Source organism: Lutra lutra, chromosome 4 (assembly GCF_902655055.1).
Source record: "Lutra lutra chromosome 4, mLutLut1.2, whole genome shotgun sequence".
Taxonomy (NCBI): Eukaryota; Metazoa; Chordata; class Mammalia; order Carnivora; family Mustelidae; genus Lutra; species Lutra lutra.
Window position 1 is genome coordinate 77608474 of NC_062281.1, and position 22470 is coordinate 77630943.

At 39.7% G+C, this 22470-nt stretch overlaps 1 protein-coding gene across 2 annotated transcripts in view; it reads right to left on the reverse strand.

The window, feature by feature from the left end:
• XKR4 (XK related 4) overlaps positions 1-22470 on the reverse strand; it is a 453634-nt gene that overhangs the window by 176247 nt on the left and 254917 nt on the right. For both annotated transcript variants that reach the window (XR_007126932.1, XM_047727787.1), the window contains exon 2: positions 8629-8828. Coding sequence is in view for 1 of the 2 variants with exons in the window: in XM_047727787.1 (XP_047583743.1) it covers positions 8629-8828 (200 nt within the window). In the remaining variant the exon portion in view is untranslated. The remainder of the gene's footprint in view (positions 1-8628; positions 8829-22470) is intronic.

Here is a 22470-nt window from a genome sequence, read left to right on the forward strand (position 1 = left end):
AATACCTCCAGACAGAGAACAAACCAAGCATCCATCAACAACAGTAGATCGGATAAATAAACTGAGATTTATTCTTACAATGGATTATTTTAGAATGATGAAAATGAGTTACAGCTACACATATAATACTGAATGAAAAAACCCAGAAACACACAGATGTGCACATGAACACCCATGCACAATAATGTATGATTCTATTTGTAGAAAGCTCAAAAAATTGGAAAACCCACTTATCAGAAGAGTGATCCCACTGAGGGAGAATGGAGGAGATGTTGGTGTGGATGTGTGAAGCACAAAACTTCTGAGATTCTGCTCATGTTCTTCTCTTGGTAGTGGTTTCTTATGATGATTGTGTACTTTCCAGTATATGTTGTATACTTCAAAAATAATGTTTTAAAAATTATAAAACAAAAAGATATAGAGAATAGGAAGTGAGGAAGAGGAGAGAAGGTAGACAAATCTTTCAAGGAGTTTGTGAAAGCAAGAAGTTATGATGGTAATAGGTGATAAAGGGCAATTTTTGTCTTTCATAAAGATGAAAGTGATTACAGGATGCTTGGTTATAGGTGCTGGCAACAATCCAGTAAAAGGAAAAGTTGATAATGCAGGAGAGGAAGAGAGGCTAATTTCACCAACAAGATGCTTGAGTAGGTGAGCAGGGATGGAATCTAGCACAGAGGAGGGGTGGACAGATAGGCTTGTGCACAGTTTATCCTTGTAAACAGAGGGACCCCAGGTAGACAGGCACAGAAACTGGTAGAGCAATATAGTTAGAATGGAAAATAAAGCAGCTAGGTTGACTGCTTCTGTTTTCTCACTCAAATAAGAAGTGAGGCCCGCAGTTCTGAGTGCAAGATGCAGAGCATTGTGAGGATGAGGATGCAGTGAGTTTGGGAGCAGGACAGTGATTTTCAAGGAGAAATCAGGTAGGACTGCTGGACACTGCTGTGTGGCCACTTGAGCTCTAGGGGTCATACACTGAAGGAAGACATATCAATTGCCAAATTTGGCTGCTTGGATTTCTTTCATATGACACAATCTCCATGATCTAAACCTGTGCATTTTTCCCATACAGTGTGGTCTCTCTGGCTTTAACAAGCTTGGTAATCATTTCTCAGCCACAAACAGGCATAAGTATCAAAGCAGCATGGGGAATGGGTTACCTCTTGCCTGAGATATGGGCCTGGGCCTGTGGAGGTCTCCCCGACACCCTGACCAGCTGGTTTCCCATTAAGTTCTGCTGAGAGGTAGCAATGGCAGCATGTTAGGAGGTAGGAGAGGAAAGGAGACTTTTTTCTGGATTCCTCCTCAGATCAGCATCCTGTTCTCACTGGCCTCTAGAGCTCCTGCCTCCTGTCCCCAGCTTCTTTTGGCTGGCAGCCACACAGTCTCACCATGTCTGGGGGCCTTGCTCCATCCCGGGGGTTCCCCGGGGCAGTCTCAGTAGCTCCTATGCCCTGACCCTTTTTCACCCACACCCACCAGGCTGTGCCACCCCCAGAGATCTGAACACTTCTTCCTTCATTCCCCTTGCCCTAGGGAGTAGAGGAGAGTGTCTCCCTTTAATTAGGAATCTCTTACTTTGATCACATCTGCTTTTTGTCCTTTCAGCATCCCAGCACCCATTGAAGTAGATCTCCTGATTTAAATCTCTTCTTTAGGAATATCTAACATGTTCTGCATTCCTGATGAGGGATGGCACTCTAATTGACATATCATCGCAAAAAGAAAAAAAAAAAAGACCTAATATTCAGAGATACAGTACTAAATCTCATGGAGTCATCCAGGGATGTTGGAAGCAGGTGCATACAGCTGTTGGTTAGCCTTGAGCAAAGGAAAACTGGTGGCTACAGAGATCCGGGTATAGCCCTCATGGCCCACAGCCAATTCTGGGGACCACAAACCAATTCTGAGGACCAGACAAGAGGTGACAAGAGAGGAGTCCTGACACTTTGATGCTGCCTGGTTAGGAAATCACTGTCCTGTTCTGGTCTGATCCACTCTTCCTAAAACTGTCAGCACCAAATTCATAGAAACAGTTCTTTTTTCCACATTCTGATTTTATCAGTTCATATGCTAGCTAATTAAACTAAGTGGTCACAAGAACAAGACAGTTAAAATGAATAGCTTCAGAAGTCCAAAATGATTCCTGTGAAGTGTTTGGCTCAACTAGAGAAGACAACTGTGCCCATGGACTAAAAGTAACCTGCTTGGCATGGATATTCAGTGGACTAAGGGCATCAGGAAGAACATTCTACAGAGAAGATGGGGTACTATTTGGAGAGGAGAGTTTTGGCTTATCAGACTTACGATGATGAGTCTCCTTCCTGGAGAGATGGTGAACCCTGACATTGAATGGAATGAGTGAAGGCAGAACTGATCAGAGATACACATGTCAGGTAGAGTGACAGGCTAGATGCCTGGGAAGGCCTTTTCCAACAGAGTCTGTGATTCAATCACAAGTACCATATAATGAACAATGGGCTCAAGCAGAGGCTCGGTGACCCCTCAATTGGGGAGGGTAAGCTAGATATGTTCTAAGGGCTCCTCTCATTTAAAGTACCCCATCTAGAAAATGGAATACTCTAGAATACATCCAGATAAATTAGGTGTTTCTAAATATGTATTGTGATGTTGTTTATAATGTCACATTATAAACTTTTAATAAAAACATGAACTTTTTTTTAGGACAAATTTTGCAGAGCTTCACACACCATCACGCACATAATAGATATTCGGTAAATGTGTTAATTAACGAAAGAAAAGAGCAACTGCAAAGTAGACAGATCTAAAGGGATGTGGGACACAGTCCCACTCACAGGCTGGCACTCTTGCCTTGAAGAATCCCAGAGGTGGAGTCAGGCACATGCAGAGACAGGTATCTGGCAGAGGAGGAAGGCCCTGATCCTGGAGACAGCTGGGTTTCTTCTCTGACCTGAACCATGTAAACCACTGGGGTGTGACTCTACCTGTTTGACCCTGAGGTTGAGTGACTGGACATCCCATGTTTTAGGTCTTGAAAGTCTTCATCAGGTCATGACAGATGAGGTGTTTTTCTCACTTTGGGGATGTCTTAGTTCCCTGAGTTTTCTTGGTACAGTACCAGATGTTTGAGGACAGCCCCTTTACTTGTGACTTTCCCAGGGGTCTCACAGGAGGCAAGACAGGAAAAGAATAATTTAAAAAACTTCTCCCAGCCTGCTTTCCCCTCTTCTTTTCATGAAGTATTCAGGATAAACTGTTGGCAAAAGGGGCAACATGTGGGGTTTGGGATCTGAAAAATCAGAATCAAAGTAGGAGTTGGTGTTTTTCTTGCTCAACAAAGCTGTCCTGGACACATGGCCTGTGGGGAAGGCATTTGTTTGTCATTCACTCTGCACATCACAGCTAAGTACATGTCAAATATAAAATGAGATTTTCTAGCAATGACAAGTAAATGTGGAAATTGGAAATGAAGAACTGAAGGCCGCTGAAAAAAGTGGAAACATTTGGGTTCACAGATTGACAACCAACTTATATCTCACAAAGGCCTGATTCCTTCTGGTTTACCAAGATGTTTCCTTATGAGATATCAGTGTTCCTTCATGATGGTTTCACTGGTGGGCATGCACACCTGGCTGCCAGAGCCAGGTGACTGAGCTGGGTCAGCCTGGGGCTGTGGCTTACACACACACACAGACAAACACACACACACACACACACACACACAGAGATAAACACACACACTGGAAAGGATAAATACTTGGTGTGCCATGATCCTGCACAGCATTCTCTGGGCTGCTCTATGGAGCATGGATCCAGGCTTTGAGCAATGCTATATCACTTGGGAAGGCCTGTGGACTCTTGTTTGTACATGCATCAATATCTTCTCCACCACCTTGGGAGGCTACACAACCAAAACCAAGCATTCAGAGAATCACACTCACAAAGCTCAAAGTGACTTAGAGACTCTCCAGGAGCAGCTTGTTTATTTTACATCCAAAAGGCCAGGTAGGGTAATATCTTTCTACGGAAGGTAGACAGTCAACTGTTTACCTTTCCCTGTACCATTTCGATATAATCAAAGGCCCAGGATGGGCTTGAGATGTTGCTTGAAAACAGGACAGGCAGGCCTCAGACCACATCTTAACATCTTTTTAAAAAGATATACATATTCTTTTTTGAAAGATTTTTATTTATTTATTTGACAGGGAGAGAGAGAGAGAGATCACAAGTAGGCAGAGAAGCAGGCAGAGGGAGGGGGAAGCAGGCCCCCTGCTGAGCAGAGAGCCCGATGTGATGTGGTGCTCCATCCCAGGACCCTGGGATCTCCACCCAAGCAGAAGGCAGAGACTTAAACCACTGAGCCACCCAGATGCCCCTACATCTTAGCATCTTTAACACCAAGAACAGTGTCCTCAAATTAAGATGAACAGGTGCACCATTGCCCATCTTGGTTTACCAACCAGTCTTTCTCCCTCCCTCTCTCTCTCCATCCCTCTTTCTTTCCTTCTTTCCTGCATTTCTCTCTCCCTCTTTCTCTCTCTTTCTGTCTGTCTCTTCTTCTTCTGGCAGGGATGTGGAACTGGATTGGAAAATCATAATGAAGTGTATACTGGTAACTTCTGCACTGTCACCTTAGCTAAGCACGTACACTTGGACTCTTTTGAGTGTTTCTTAACTTCAGAGACAGATTTTCACAGGAAAACTCCAGATCCAATGAAGGGCAGCCATTGTGTCTAAGGTAATAACATGGAGTGAAAAGACTGGATGTTCTTCTTCAAGTTTCTGCCTTATTCTGATTTCTGGTCTCAGGGCAGGAGCCAAATTGTCCTTCCTGGGATAGTGCCAGCTGAGAAACCATGACACTTTACTTGCATGGTTCACCATGGAGCCTGTCAGCCTCCCATGCGATGAGGCACCTCTGACTTAATTATTCAATAAGTAAGGAATTCTGAGAAAGGATTTTCGTAGCTAACAGCATTTTAAGGTGATGCCAACTTTATAAGGAAAATGCAATTTTTAAGCATCTATTTTAAAATGTCACATCTCTTTGATTTTCTTACTGGTTTTTAAAAGAGTGTCCTTCAGAGAGTAATAGATGGTTGAAATTGGGAGAAAAAGGCATTATTGTTTCAATCTTAAAAACTAATAATTCTAGGGGTGCCTGGGTGGCTCAGTGGGTTAAGGCCTCTGCCTTCAGCTCAGGTCATGATCTCAAGGTCCTGGGATCAAGCCCCGCATCGGGCTCTCTGCTCAGTGGGGAGCCTGCCTCCCTTCCTCTCTCTCTGCCTTCCTCTCTGCCTACTTGTGATCTCTCTCTGTCAAATAAATAAATAAAATCTTTAAAAAAAAACAAAAAACACCCCTAATAATTCTAGAGAGGCATATACAAGAATTACATACAGACTTAGGACCACTCTCTACCTGCTAAATAAGAATATTTTACAGATTTTAATTCAGAGCTATTTGCAAATACCTCAGAGGGTTCATGCCATTGATTATTTGCATCCATTGGAGAAAGTTTTTTTATATATAAATCCAAAGAATCTTTTTTTTAAAAGATTTTATTTATTTATTGACAGTCAGAAATCACAAGTATGCAGAGAGGCAGGCAGAGAGAGAGGGGGAAGCAGGCTCCCCGCTGAGAAGGGAGCCTGATGTGGGGCTCGATCTCAGGACCCCAGGATCATGACCTGAGCCGAAGGCAGAGGCTTTAACCCACTGAGCCACCCAGGTGCCCACATCCCAAGAATCTTGTACCATAAATGTATATGAAAATATATGTCAGACTAACTTCTATCACTTTTATTTTTCTTCTCCTAGAAGGGAACGTCTCTGTTCCTGTAATTTATTCACAACGTTTAATTTATAAGCTTGTTCGTTTTAAGTGGGATCACCTATTAGTGGAAGGTTGAATTTGGAAGCTCTCTCTGAAGAGAGGTTTCTCCACAAAATGCAAACTGATTTAGTGTTTCCTGAGCTCATCTGCATTTGCTGGAGGTTTTGTGGTTGTTTTTTGTTGTCATGTATTTTCCACTGCTTGGTCTTTTGACATAACTTTCTGCCCACTTCCCTTGTTAAAAAATGGCAACACCAAGACCCACCCATAAGACTAATTCCTCATCCTGCACTCAATGACTTGCATTGGTCCTAGTGATCTTTCAGTCAGCCTGTCTTTTGACCACCTTGGGAGTGATACAGAACACATTTCCCCTACAGCTTCCTAATTTTGACAGCATGGCTTGCCTTGGCCAAGGACGAGGAGGAGGTCTGGCTTCCATAGTAAGCCTCATGCAAATGTGAGCTCAACAGAGAAGCTGGGGACACCAGATGTCAGTGAAGAGCCACAACCCTGTGAAACAGAAATTTTGATTCCTAGACTTAGAATGAATAATCTGAGAAAAAGTAAGGATTGATTTCTATTTCTTTTTCTATAAAACTATATAAAACTCTCCAACCGAAGTGATCTCATTTTCTTAGGCCCTCTCTTGCCTTTCTTGCTCTATGTCCACCATCTTTAGACTAAAAACTTCTTTATGATTTTCTAAATCTTTTAGAAAACCAGTAGGGGGGCGCCTGGGTGGCTCAGTAGGTTGGGCCTCTGCCTTCCGCTCGGGTCATGGTCTCGGGGTCCTGGGATCGAGCCCTGCATCAGGCTCTCTGCTCGGCGGGGAGCCTGCTTCCTCCTTTCTCTCTGCCTGCGTGTGATCTCTATCTGTCAAGTAGATGAATAAAATCTTTAAAAAAAAAAAAAAAAAGAAAACCAGTAGGGACCCTGAGTAATCTTGGGTCACAAGAAGGCAGCTTGCAACTCTCCACATTTGTGCCTGGGTTTTCCTTTTGTATAGTTACTATTATTATTTTTAAGATTTTATTTATATATTTGAGACAAAGAGAAAGAGCACAAGTGGGAAGAAGGATCAGAGTGAGAGGGAGAGGCAGACTCCCCACTGAACAGAGAAGGCCTTGATCTCAAGACCCTGAGATCATGACCTGAGCTATAGGCAGATGCTTAACCAACTGAGGCACCCAGGTTCCCCTCCTCTTGCATAATTATACTAAGAGGTGGCCAAGTTGTTCTGGAGATAAGTACCAGATTCTTTGATAGAGATTTAGTTTGATGCTGCCTCCAAATTTGTGTCCTCATTTACAGACCATTTCCTAATACATATCTCTGGCCCTGTAATGCTGGTTACTGGGCATTCACTGATGCAAAGATGGAACAGAGCTCCAAGGAGTTTGGAGATCATCTAGTTTCCTTGGTGACCTTTACATTTGAGAAATGGGGGCCCAGAGACATTAAGTGACCTGCACAAGGTCTCACAGCAAGGAAGTGAGTGACCAAAGCCAGATCCTCCCTCTGTAGCCTGTGGTCTTTCACCACTAAAGACAGTCGTCTGCAGCTAATTTATATATCTTTTTTTCTCCAGGCTTTATTCATCTGTTTCTGTGCTAACGCACCACTTTCTCTTTCTTCCAATTTGCTTTCTAGCATTTGTGAATCACACCCTATGGATCTCTTTGACCCTTTTCTCAAACTCCTTGGACCAAAGCTATTCCAATCCAGAGCCAGGATTGGCCAGACATTCACAAAGAAACGGGTCCCTGGCTACCAGTACACGCTCCATTTTTCTTTTCCTCTAATATGCCCCCCACCTCTCTAATTAATGTGCTCAGTCTAAACTAATGTGCTATTTGCTATAAAATGTTATAAGGACACTGTAGAGATTCCTGGACCAACTAGATCAAGTCTCAAGTTAGAGCATGGCCCAGAATGGGACACCAATGTGCATGCACATAGAGGAAGACACAGCCAAGGTTCTAAATGAGATGGAAACAAAATGAGCATGTTATAATATGTTAATGATTCACAAAATCTATTTAGTTATAGGATAGACAAATTGCCAGGAAACTGCTTATTTAGAACATGGATATCCATCCACCCATTTATTCACCTCTGCACCCACTGGTGTGTCTGATCTTCTTGCTGCTAGAAAAGATTTGAATAGCAGAGCCTAAGGAAACATCAGGGCAGATAAGCGACAGTCTAACTAATGAGGTTATCAAACAAGACAGCGAAACACAAAAATATTAATCTGAAAATATTCATTTTATAAAACTTAGTAGTACATAAACAATGTATTATTAAATATTGACATTTTTTCTTCTATGAATTTAAAACCAGTATTGTGGTAATCTACCATTTTCTTTTAATCTCTCTCTGTTTCTTAATGGCAGAAGGAAATGATAGAGATTACCCTCATATTCAAATATGTGCATGAATATTATTAGAAAGAGAGAGAACTAGGATTTTTTTTTCAAGGTTTTTGAAAGTACTCTATCACACAAGCCAGAAAAACCCAGTTGCCTCTATTTTCATTCTGACCAAACATAAAAGCATAGAAATATTTTTCCTACTCAGATAGCAGCTTAAAGGCAAAAAAAAAAAATTGTCTCTGCAAATTAGCTTTCACAAGTAATAGTGAAGAAGACAATAGTCATCATTCACAAATTCTCATGTCAAATAGCAGACATAGAATAGGGACAACCATGGCCTCTGTCAATAAAGGGCATTAGAACAGTTTTTGGATTGTGACAAAAACAGCCAGTCTCCCCAGAGTCAGAAACCAAATTACAAGCCCTTACCTTGGAGGGCCTGTAAGCTATGAGTCTGTACGATAATGCAGAGCTGCAGGACCAGCTGTGGAGCACTTTCCAGAAAGGTGGCTAGCAAATGCAGCATACTCACATCTGCATACTCATACACCATTTTCCAGTAAAACCTCCATCTGTCATTCTCCCCACTCTGTCGACTTCGAATACCTAAGTAGATTGTGTGGAAATATCTAGAAAGAAAACATGGAGAAGAAGAAAGAAATGAGTGATCATTTATAATTCAAACACCAAGGCTGCTTTTCTTTTCTGCAAGCCACTATACACAAGCACACAAGAAACAGTTGCTTTAGCGGCTTATTAATTTAAGACCCAAAGATAACTGCTTAGCAAGCACCCTTTTTCTTAAATGGGCGCTTTGAGAAGTCCTTGCAATCTTTCGCCTCATTAAAGGCAATCCACTGACTTGAAATATCAAGAGTGAGGTGAAATGTGTCAGAAACTCAGGTATAGAAGGGATTTTCCACTTTTACAATCTATATACACCCTTTCTGTTCAGTTTCTTTATGTGCTCAGTGGTAGTCAGGGGATGGATTTCTCTTAGGGCACAATGCAAGTCTAAAGTATTAGAGTGCATGTGCTTTTAAACACTCTTGATGTCTTCTAAAAACTGTTTTATTATTAAAAATTTCAAACATATACAAAAAGAAAAAATAGTGTATTGAGTTCATTATATGCATCAACCAAATTAAGTAATTATTGATACATGTATGCACAATACATACATTATTTTTTATTTATACCTTCACTTACTCCCTGCCACCAGATAATCATTTTTTTAAAGATTTTATTTTATTTATTTGACAGCGAGATCACAAGTAGGCAGTGCAGCAGGCAGAGAGAGAGGTGGAAGCAGGCTCCCCGTTGAGGAGAGAGCCTGATGCGGGGCCTGAGTCCAGGACCCTGAGATCAAGACCCAAGCCAAAGGCAGAGGCCTAACCCACTGAGCCACCCAGGTGCTCCCCCACCAGATAATCTTGAAGCAAATCCTAAGCATCATGTTATTTCATCTGAAAGTATTTTATTTAAAATAATTGACAAACATAAATGCAATACCATTATAACATTACAAATAAGTATAATTTAATATTATAAAAATATCCAGTTTTCATATTTTCCTGATTATCTTATTTTCTTTAGAGTTTATTTGAAATGCATTCCAAACAAGACCTATATGTGATGATTATTTGATATGTATTTTAAGTCTCTTTTACACACCATTATTCCTCTTTCATTTTTTTTTCATTTCCCACCTATTTCTCACTGTCTTGGTTTTGATGATTGCATACATGTGGTATGGTTACATTTGTCCTTTCTGTTTTCTTCAGTCAGTGTTGGTCAGATTCAAGTTTTTTTTTAAATTTAATTTATTTATTTGACAGCAGGAGACACAGCGAGAGAGGGAACAGAAGCAGAGGGAGTGGAAGAGGGAGAAGCAGGCTTCTCCCTGAGCAGAGAGCTGATGGAGGGGTCGATCCCAGGACCTTGGAATCATGACCTGAGCCAAAGGCAGACGCTTAGCAACTGAGCCACCCAGGCAGCCCCAGATTCAAGTTTGATCATTTTTTATTAGGTGATGTTGACTACTTTCTTGAGGAGATCTCAATATTCTCCTTTATGATGTCATCATCCACTAATGATCATTTCCTAGATCCATTCATTCATTAGCGGTTGTGAAATGGTGATATTCTGAGTCTATCATCCTTTAAAATTTTTTCAAAGTTTTTGTTTAAATTTCAGTTAGTTAACCTACAGTGTAATATTAGTTTCAGGTGTACAACACAGTGATTCAACAATTCCACACAACACCCAGTGCTCATCACGACAAGGGCACTCCTTAATCCCCATCACCTATTTAGCCCATCTCCCCACCCACCTGTCCCATGGTAACCCTCAGTTTGTTTTCTATAGTTGAGAGTCTGTTTCTTGGTTTGTCCCTCTCTTTTTTTCCTTTGCTCCTTTGCTTTGTTTCTTAAATTCCACATATGAGTGAAATCATGTGGTTTCTATCTTTCCATGATTGACTTTTTTTTCTTATTGTAATACTTTCTAGTTCCATCTGCATTGTTGCAAATGGCAAGACTTCATTCTTTTTTATGGCTGAGTAATATTCCTGTGTGTGTGTGTCTGTGTGTGTGTGTGTGAATGCAAATGATATATATCTATTTATCACATCTCCTTTATCCATTCAGTCAACGGACACTTTGGTTGCTTCCATAATTTGGCTAGTGCAGGTAATGGTGCTATAAATATTGGGGTACATGTATGCCTTTGAATTAGTAATTTTGCATTCTTGGGTAAATACCTAGTAGTGTAATTGCTGGATCATAGGATAGTTCTATTTTAACTTTTTGAGGAAACTCTATCCTGTTTTCCAGAGTGGCTGCACCAGTTTTGCATTCCCAACAATAGTGCAAGAAGTTCCCCATCCTCTGCATCCTTGCCAACACCTGTTGATTTTTATGTTGTGGATTTTAGCCATTTTCTGTGAATTTATAGTTTAGATTTTCATCTCCCTGATGATGAGTGATGTTGAGCATTGTTTCATGTGTCTCTCGGGCATCTCTTTGTCTTCTTTGGAAAAATGTCTATTCATGCCCTCTGCCCATTTTTTAATTGGATTACTTGGTTTTTGGGTACTGACTTTTGTAAGTTCTTTATATATTTTGGATACTAACCCTTAATCAGATATATCATTTGCAAATATCTTCTCCCATTCCATAGGTTGTCTTTTAGTTTTGTTCATGGTTTCCTTCACTGTGTGAAAGCTTTTTATCTTGATGAAGTCACCATAGTTTGTTTTTGCTTTTGTTTCCCTTGCCTCAGGAGACATATCTAGAAAGAAGTTGATATGATTGATGTCAAAGACATTACTGCCTGTGTTCTCCTCTAGGATTTTTATTGTTTCATCCCTCATATTTAGATCTTTAATCCATTTTGAATTTATTTTTGTGTGCAGTGTAAGAAAATGGTCCAGTTTCACTCTTTTGAATGCTGCTGTCCAGTTTTCCCAACACCATTTATTGAAGAAATTGTCTTTTTCCCATTGGATAGTCTTTCCTGTTTTGTCAAAGGTTAATTGACCATATAGTTGTGGGTTTATCTGTGGGTTTTCTTTTATTGTGTGCCATTGATCTATGTGTCTATTTTTGTGACAGTGCCATACTGTTTTGATTACTAAAGCTTTGTAATATAACTTGAAGTCCAGAATTGTGTTGCTTTCATCTTTCTGTTTCTTTTTCAAGGTTGCTTTGAAACAAAGCTACTCATATCACTTTTTTTGTTGCTGTTGTTGTTGGCTGTTATGTCAATGACTCTGCGGTATGTTTGGTGGTCTGAAGCTTATTCTCTAGTAGATCCCCTAAGAAAGGTGCATTGTAACAATATTCTTAGAATTCTTGCATATTTATAACAGCATGCAGTTACCAATCTTGACTTGCAGGGGAATAAGTTTTCATCTATTAAGAGGACCCTGAAGTCACACAATTTTTTATGAAAATTGGTGCCCATTTCTAGAGTCTGTGAAAGAACTTCACCTACCAGACGTAAAGGTTTTGTGATACCGAGATGGGAGGATGGTAGAGATACACCAATGAAAAAAGCAGAATATCTGGGGAAATCTTTGCATTGGAGGGTCAGGTTGGATAACTGTAAAATCCACACAAATTCCATATAAAATTGAAGATCTGCAATTTATTTATTTTAGTCTATTAAATCTATTATCTCATCGTTTACTAGCATGAAGTGTTGTCATGGAAGTTTGATAAAAATCTGATATTCTTTCTCTTGTAAAGAATTTGAATTTTTGTTTAGATGTCTCAGGAATATTTGGTTCTTTTTGAAGACCTATGGTTTTATTAGGATATATCTTGATATGGGCTGTTCTGCATCAAGTTTCCCTTTTATCTTCTAGTTATGGTATTTGAGGGTCATCACACCCCTACTAATAGAGTTTTCATTTCTGAGCTTCTTTTAAAAATATTAGAATTCTATATTCGGTTATATCATCTTTCTTGTCAAATCTTACTTTTTTCTATATATTTCTTTTTTTTAAATTTTTTAAAAATTTATTTTCAGCATAACAGTATTATTTTTGCACCACACCCAGTGCTCTATGCAATCCATGCCCTCTCCAATACCCATCACCTGGTTCCCCCAACCTCCCATCCCCCACCCCTTCAAAACCCTCAGATTGTTTTTCAGAGTCCATAGCCTCTCATGGTTCACTCCCCCTTCCAATTTCCCTCAACTCCCTTCTCCTCTTTAACTCCCCTTGTCCTCCATGCTATTTGTTATGCTCCACAAATAAGTGAAACCATATGATACTTGACTCTCTCTGCTTGACTTATTTCACTGAGCATAATCTCTTCCAGTCCCATCCATGTTGCTACAAAAGTTGGGTATTCATCCTTTCTGATGGAGGCATAATACTCCATAGTGTACATGGACCACATCTTCCTTATCCATTCGTCTGTTGAAGGGCATCTTGGTTCTTTCCACAGTTTGGCGACTGTGGCCATTGCTGCTATAAACATTGGGGTACAGATGGCCCTTCTTTTCACTACATCTGTATCTTTGGGGTAAATACATTTCTTTTTAAAATTTCTTCTAATTCTAATTTATATTATTCTTTCATAACTTTTATAATTCTCCTAATTTCTTTCAACTCATTTTGAAATATTTGTTTATGGTTTTTATCTGTTTTCTACATTTTTTCTTGGTATGGTTTCATTATCTGTAAGAACATCATCATTTTTTCTTTTTTTTTGTTTTTAAAGATTTTATTTTATTTATTTGAGAAAGAGAGAGGGAGAGAGAGAATGAGAGGAGAGAGGTCTGTGGAAGAAGCAGACTCCCTGCTGAACAGGAAGACCTATGTGGGACTCGATCCCGGGACTCCAGGATCATGACCCGAGCCAAAGGCAGTTGTCCAACCAACTGAGCCACCCAGGTGCCCCCATCATCATTTTTTCTATTCTCTTTTACTTATAATAGTTTTGATTTTTTTCTCATTGCTGAGTTTAAAAATGAGTTAGTTTAGTTTTTATATAGTTTTAGGAGGTGTAAGGGGGCCAGGATGGTGTAGCTGTTGTCATAGCTCCAGAGGTCATTCCTCTTTTATTCTCATGAGTGACAAAAAAGAATATCACTTGTCAATTTTCTGACATCAGCTGCCTCTGTTCTCCTGCCCCTTCCTTTGAAGTTGGACCTTCTCCTTTATTTCTCATGGCTGTCTTTGTCCTGTTCAAGTTGGAATCTATTCCCAGCAGATTCTCTGCAATGTGGAGCCTTGTTTTGGAAGGGTCTTCAGTCTGTGTGTAATGAGACTGCTCCAAAAGCTTCAAATGTTATTTCATCACAGTCCCTGTGGACTCACACTTGCATTGGATCATTGAGAACACAATGATTTCTAGGTCCTTCTCCTAGAAGGCACACTCCACTTTCCAGTGATTGGCTGTTAGGAATTTGGAGGTTTTTCCATTCTCAAGTCCTTCCCTCTGCCGCTTCCTGCATAGTTGCCAATATCACAAGGCTCTTAAGAGCTGTCCCTCGTTTGTCCCTTGGTAATTAGGGAATTTCTCAGCACTGAGTTTTATTTGCAGTATTGTTCATGATCCTTCAATTTTGCTCTATTTTAATGGGATCATTTTGGTAGGTTCAAAAACTATGCTGCCACTGCCACTGTATTTACAGAACAGGAGCATTTTAAAACAAAACAAAACCAAACCAGATTTAATCATTCCCTTGGGTCTCAGATTGCTCTCTGTCAATTATAAGATGAAATTTTTAGAGTGCTGTTTACAGGAACTTTCATGAACAGATCACTGTCTTCTCACCACTCCACAGCTGCAGCTTGTGATCACCCCAGAGCAAACTGCTGGAACATCCTTTCTTAGACTTCCATACATTTTCATAAACACCTTTTTTTCTTGGAATATCTTTCCTGCTTCTTTGACTGGAAACTCATTTTTGAACTGACAGTATCTGCTCAGTCATTATCAATAATCACTCCCTCTTCCATGCTCTCCCGGTTTGTATTACTTTGCTAGAACAAAGTATGACAAACTGTTAGCCTAAATAATAGAAATGTATTGTCTCCCAGTTCTGGAGGCTAGAAATCCATGAACAAACTGTTGGAAGGTTTGGCTCCTTCTGAGGCTGTGAAGGAGACTCTGTAACATGACTTTCCCTTAGTTTCTGGTGGTTTGCTGGCACTCTGTGATATTCCTTTGATTGTGGACGCATCACCCTGCTCTCTGCTTTCATCTGTGCATGGTGTTCTCCATGTCTGTGCATTTGAGTCCAAATTTCTTCTTTTCATAAACACACAGACATATTGATTTAGGACCCACCTTAATGACCTCATCTTAACTTGATCATCTGCAAAGACCTTATTATGTTTTCAAATAAGACTATATTCACAGGTACAGGGTGTTAGGAATTCAACATCTTTTAGGGGGACACAATTCAACCAGTAGCACTCTTCTACTGATATTTGATCTTGTTTACCCTATGACCTCACCTCCCCTGTTCCAAATCTGCTTGTTCTACCCTATTGAGATCCAAACCTGTATGTCCATCTTCTTTCTTGTATGCCTACATGCTTTCCAGATTTCCAACAGGCATATAAAAACAAATATATTTAAAATGTCTTATTATCTTTTCTTCTAAATTTGTCCCACCATGTACATTGTAATCTACACAGCCATACATGAGTAATATAAGCTAAAAGCCTAGCGAGCATGTGAGGTTTCTATCCCTCCTTCCTTTACCCCTTTCATTTGATAATAGACTATGTTCTGGAACATTATCTCCTTAATATATTTTCTCCTCTGTTTTCTAAAGTCTGATTCTCTGGATTTCTATTTTTGTTCTGTAACCTACTACAGTATGACTTTAGCCTTGAATTCTCTCTGCCTTAGCTTTCCATCTCTAAAGGGGGATGAGAACAGTACCAATTGCATAGGCTGATCTGAGAATTAAATGAAGTAAAAGTAAAGGACCTAGCACAGAGCCTAGTAAATAACAGGCATTCAATAAAAGTCAGTTCTTATTATTAATCAACTTTGAATTCTCTAATGGACCCTTCCCAGTGCTTCTGGATGTATAAATTGAATCTAATTTCTCCCATCTTAAAAACCTTAGTGACTCCCCATTGCTTAGAAGATATACAGTAAACTCAAGCAATGAAATGTAGACATTTAAGGCTTTTAATGTATCCTTTCTAACCTAACTTTTACCCTCTGAACCCTCCTGTCCCCCTTCCATCTTATGTCCTGTGTCTTGCCATATTAAAGCACTTGCTGTTCTTTGGCTATGAATTCAGACCTCAATACATTTGTTCCTGTGGTTCTCTTGCCTGGAAAGCCTCTTTATACCCTAACATCCGGAATTTCTACTATTTTATGACTCAAATCCCTCACCCTCTGTTACCAACCAGGGAGAACTGGACATTTCATTGTTTGTGCCCAAACTATTTTTATTTAGGCTTTGACCAGAAAAAGTTAATATTATTTTTGTATTCATTCATTTGTGAATTCACATCCCTAAATATAAACCTCTGGAGAGAAAAGAATGTCACTGTCTTTGTGCCCCTATATCAAGCTTTTCTTGTGATTCATAGGCACTCAATTAATTCATGTCACTTTATTCATTCAATGAGTATATATTAAACACATGCAATGTTTGTAATGTGTTTTTCGGTAAGGGCGATGGAAGTTGCTGTAGAGTTTTGAGCAAAAGCATGAGAAATCTGATTTGTATTGTAGCAAAATTGGTTATTGTATGAAATGAAGAGGGCAGGAGGGCAAGGGGGTAGATAGGGACATTAGCTGGAAGACTATTGCAATACTCTGGGTAAGAGAAGATCTGACATTAACTAGACTGCCAGTGCTATTGGTGGTCAAAAGGCATCAAAACTGGATAATTGTGAAGACAGCAATGACAGCCTTTGCCTTTTGAGTGAAGTAATTAATGATTTTAATGCTCAACTTCCTTGCAATTATCACAGAAGTTTAAAATCCAGGACCCCTATGGCATCAAAAAAGGCACTAAGCTTCCAGAAATGCCTTCCTGAGTTATTTTACTACTAGTTTTCACCCGAGGAGGAGATTACTCATACTCTAAGTTCTCCAGCCACAGGCTAAAAAACTACAAATGGATCTCTCCGGTCTGTGGTCCATGGGGACTTGAACTCTTGTGGTGCAATACTTGTTTCTGGAGCACTGGGAGCTCACAGTTAACCTGATGATGGTGGTAGGTTTGTTCCTAAGGAATACAACAAAAAAAGCATCTGGCATTACGGAGTTTGTTTACTAGAACACAAAACCAAGTCTTCCAGTAATGCACATACAGAGTTCAAACATCTATAACCAAGAATGGTAAAAAAACAAAACAAAACAATATTTTCAGGCCTAGTGAACTCCATATGCAAAGGCAGAAAGATGGGTTGTGATAATCCTATGTTCTGATATGATAATAAGTGCCTTTGCATATGTAGTTTTCTAGGCCTGAAAGTATTTTGCACATTCATGTTAACTTTTCTTAGAATGGCCTTCCCTCTTTTCTCTACTAAGGAAATTAAGTTTTTGTGTTTCAAAACCCTAGTGATATATCTCACATCAGAATACCGTCCTTGGGAATCAGCAACCAAGAATCCTTCCCTACACCTGACTTTGTCGTTACCTTTAATCCTGCAGGTATCTCACTGCATTGCGATTATTTGCTTGCATGTTGGCTTCTATCCCAAGCCCTCCCAGGCTGGAGTGTACCCTTTCATCATTGAAGCTATCCCATTTAGCACTAGTTTTGTTCATGCAGGCTTTCAAAAGTGTGTATTGAATTGAATTGGGGAAAAGAAAATATCCAATTGAATTTCTTTATAGTTCGTTACTTCTATGAGATAGATAAATAGACTATGTCATATCAATTTTCATTTCTGGTTGGAAGAACACAATGGCTTATGATATTTAGCTAAGATTAGTGCTGTCCCAAATGTTATGCAATATCAGGACGGTTTTCTACTTTCTCTAAATCAGCAATGATAGACCTCAGAATTCTTATGCCCATAACTTAGTCATGAGGAAATGTTAGCTTGGATTTTTTCCTCAAATTCATGTTCTGAAAAATGGTAAGAATAAGGAGGATTTGCAATCACAATTGGATTTCTTCCATCTCGTCAATATGTTAATAGTATAATACATTTTCGCCATATTATTTTTTAACTTATTTTTCATCTGCTACCAGAAGGGGAGGTTGAAATAGAACAAATCAATGAACATGAGCATAAACATGTACTATGTGTAACACATTCCCATTTATTCCTCATGGTGTGGTAAGAAAAATTTGCTCCTGGTAATGGGGGATGAAAACATAAATTTATATTTCAGTGTCATTCTTTCCCCTCTGCTACCTCCTATATGGGCTGTGCTGACTCCTGCCTTCCTGATGTAAAGCAAGCCCCCAAGAGAAGTCTTCAGCTCTTCAACTTTTACTCAACATTTGACTACCTTTTGCTTCCACAGACCATATGGCAAGATGTTTGACTTCAGGGAGATCTTATTCTATGAGGATTTACTTCTCAGGACAGGAAATTCTGTCCATGTTGATAAAAAACCCCAAATAGCACTCTACTAACTGGTCATATCATCTGTTCTAAAGGAAAACCATCACTTACTTGTGGAGCATAAGGAATAACATGGAGGGCATTGGGAGATGGAGAGAAGTGAGTTGGGGGAAATCAGAGAGGGAGAGAAATCATGAGAGACTATGGAATCTGAGAAACAAACCAAGGGTTTTGGAGGGGAGAGGGTGGGTGTTGGGTGAGCCTGGTGGTGAGTATTAAGGTGGGCACATACTGCATGGACTACTGGGTGTGGTGCATAAAGAATCAATTTTGGAACACTGAAAAAAATTAAATTAAATAAAAAAAAACCAATGCAGAAAAAAAAGGAAAACTGTCTCCCTCCCAATTCCATCTTGTTTCATTTACTCTTCTCCTACCCCCTTAACCCCCCATGTTGCATCTCCTCTCCCTCATATCAGGGAGATCATATGATAGTTGTCTTTCTCCGATTGACTTATTTCGCTAAGCATGATACCCTCTAGTTCCATCCACGTCGAAACAAGATGGGATTGGGAGGGAGACAAACCATAAGTGACTCTTAATCTCACAAAACAAACTGAGGGTTGATGGGGGGAGGGGGGTTGGGAGGGGGGGGTGGGATTATGGACATTGGGGAGGGTATGTGCTATGGTGAGTGCTGTGAAGTGTGTAAACCTGGCGATTCACAGACCTGTACCCCTGGGGATAAAAATATATTATATGTTTATAAAAAATAAAATTAAAAAAAAATAATCTTTAATTTAATATTAAAAAAGTCTTACTTCTGAAAAGATAATTCCAAAAAATAAATTATCTGTTTTTTATAACAAAAAAAAAAAAGGAAAACTGGTAATATTTACCATTCAGTTCTAACAAAGGGGTAAAGATGCTGAATCATTCAAAGAAACTGGATTTCATTATGTTTTTTTATCTAGTAACTGCATAGGAGATTGAGAAGTAAATACAGAGAAACAGACCCAGGAGTTCCTTTTCTACAGAAGTTTAGAATGACATGATGAAGGGTTTGTGTTCCAATGAAAAGTAGTTGTATTCCTGAAACAGAAGCAAAACTTTCAAGTTTACTCTTTCATGGTGGTGTTTTTGTTTGTTTGTTTTTTTATCTACCAACCCAAGAGCCTTGAAGTTACTTCCTATGTTAAGGACCCTTAGGCTGTAGCTGAGTTTCTAAAAAGGAAGAAGTTTTCAAAATTAAAGGTCTTCTGTAAAGAATTACAATCCTTTTGGTGAGACCTGAGGATGTGCTACATGTGAGGCCTCATTTCTGAACTGAACCCCAGGAGACAAGAGTTCCTGACTAGGGGTGGAAGTACAAGATCACTTGGAATCACAATAGGGACAGAAGAAACTTGAGAGGTGATGAATTCCACCTGTCTGTCTTGGACAGAATGTGATGGCAATACTGGCCTCTGTTGTCACCAGCCCATTAAGGACCCTCACTGTGATGGCCTTTAACATTCACCCTACTGATCTGACAAATGCTTCCACTGTGCTCTGTTCAGCTCACAGTGCTGTCAGAGATACACAGTTGGGTGCTCCAGTCACTAAAAGGGGGACAGCTTGGCGCATAAGATACCACAGCTTAGCTTTTGAATGGTTCTTGGAAGCAAGCAACTGGGTAGACATAGCAAAGAAGTTCATGGTCGTGAGCTACCCTCCTAGTCTAATCCAGATCTTTTACACTGCCTTATAACCACATGTCTACTCTGACACTGAGGAAGAGGATCTTGGCTAATGCCCTGTCCCTGAAAAATGACTCTTTGTATCTGAAGGCAAAGGTCAAACAGTCTTGTCTCCTTGGCATCTGTGTTATTATTATCTCACTGGAAAGCATTTTCTCTCCTCTGATTCTTACAGCCACTTAGCTTTTGAACCAAGTTTTGTATCTGAAGACTGAGGTAACCATCCCTCCTGACAGGCTTCTGAGAGGGGTGAATGAGAAGATATGTCTTACACATGTGCCTGACTCACAAGAGGAATGTTGCTACTCTTCAAGGTTATTGATATTCTGGGTTCTTCTAGAATAATCATATTCTTAATCCTAATAACTGAAGATAGTTTTTTGTCTTCAATTCTTCTCATTTTCCTTCAGCATTTTATTCTAGAGAGTGTTTCCATCACACTGGATGTAGCTTTTGCTTGGTCTTCCAGAAGGGCAGATGGAAAAGATTGCCACTCTACTGAGAAACAAGACAATTTCTAGACCTTCTGAGTATCAAAGGAATTCAGGTTGGAGTCCAGATGAGGAGTAGAAGGACTCACTCAGATTTTCCTCTTGGGTTTTGGCTTTTCTGTATTGATGAAAGAAAGATTATCTCTGAAAGGGGCTTTGGTGACCAGGGAAGTACACAGTAATGAAAGGCCTCAGTTCTTTTTAGATATTCATACACACAGCAGGGAGGACTCATAGGAAGCCATATTTACAGTTAAACATTTAGCATAATTACCAGAGCTTCATGTAAGAAGGGAAAAAAGTTTCAAAGCTTTAGCATTGAGGATGAAATATTCCTTGAGCAAGAGAGAGCATGGCTTAACTAAACAGCTCTCATTAGTGCTAATGGGAGATGTTCCCAATAAAAGCCCACTCGGAAATATCAATATGCTTCACCTCCTCCTTTGAGGTAAATACGTCCAGATGACATTTGCTGCTCTTACTGTATGACTGATTCATTTTCTGATAGGGTCATTCTTCTTATTTATTGCCTTAGGAAGTACACTAATGGAAGATATAATTTTCCTTACATCACAAAATGTCACCAGGAATTCTGCACCAACTTTGTCAACATAATCTCACTCTAACAAAATCTTTTCTTTTAATTATTTTTATTTTTTTTAAAGATTTTATTCATTTGTTTGACAGAGAGAGAGAGATCCCAAGTAGGCAGAGCAGCAGGCAGGGAGTGGGGGAAGCAGGCTCCCTGCTGAGCAGAGAGCCCGATGCAGACCTCCATCCCAGGATTCTGAGAACATGACCTGAGCCAAAGGCAGAGGCTTATCCCACTGAGCCATCCAGAAGCCCCAACAAAATCTTGATTTTGCCATTTCCTCAGCAATTTTGAAGCTGTGAATACAAACGCACCTACCTAAATCCCACCATGCTGTGTACACAGACACCCACACATAACCCACCCCCTCCACACACCTGGACACAAATTCAAGTCCATTAATTTTCTGAGGATTGCGATAGAATTGAAATTCTTAGCTCCTTCTCATCATTATTTTCCAAGTGTCAAGAGCAACCTGGACTAATGTCACAGCCTCCCACATTACCCACTTGAGACCCAAACATAGCACGACAAAAGCAATAAACTTGAGAGGAAAAGTCCAAACATGGACTCATCATGTTGAGCATTATATATGTGTTTAATCTGAAATTTAATGTGACTGAGATAATCTTTCAATAACTTGTGAGGAAATGAAGTGTATATTACTGTTGTTTCAGGTAGTTCAGTCCTTAAATAATATTTAATCAAATGCTCACTACTGACATGTCAAGAGCTGAATCAGAAATCATTACTAGCTATGAGGATATAATGCAGACATATTCTAACACTAAATTCTTCCTCTACCTTCTAGCACAGTAAACATATTAGCTGTTGACTGTTGTTATTTTTACTATCTGAAAAGTGCAGAGTTTCAAAGAAACAACATTAATAAATAGTAATTCCAGCAAGTTGTATTTTCTTGTTGCCTGGCTACAAAGGAAGTTTTGCACTATGTATGTATATGCATCTACGATACATACACCCACGTGTGTATACATTTATCTCCCAACAGTAGGGACTGATAAGTAACAAAATAGTATGATTTGTCATCCTAAGAAGCCCTTTATTGGATATATTGAGGAATAAGGACACAACAATCACTTTTTTAAACACCAAAACATCAGGTCCCAGTTCACTCTGAATGATAGCCAAAATGACTAAAACTTGTGGCCTCCATTTCCATGGTGGAAGATTTTCCTAGTGGCAATTGTTTCAAAATTAGATTCTATGTCCCATCAATCATCCAAAGGAGGGAAAAGTGTGAGTTACAGGGGAGAGAATAAATTGGATGACCTTGCACTTGAGAAACAAGAGGGGTCACAGCTATGAGAGGATAGTCTGGGCTGCACCTCACCCTGAGGAGACCCGAGTGAGCTGTCACCCTCACTGCAGAGCCACCTCCTCACACCACCCTGCTCTTCATTATCA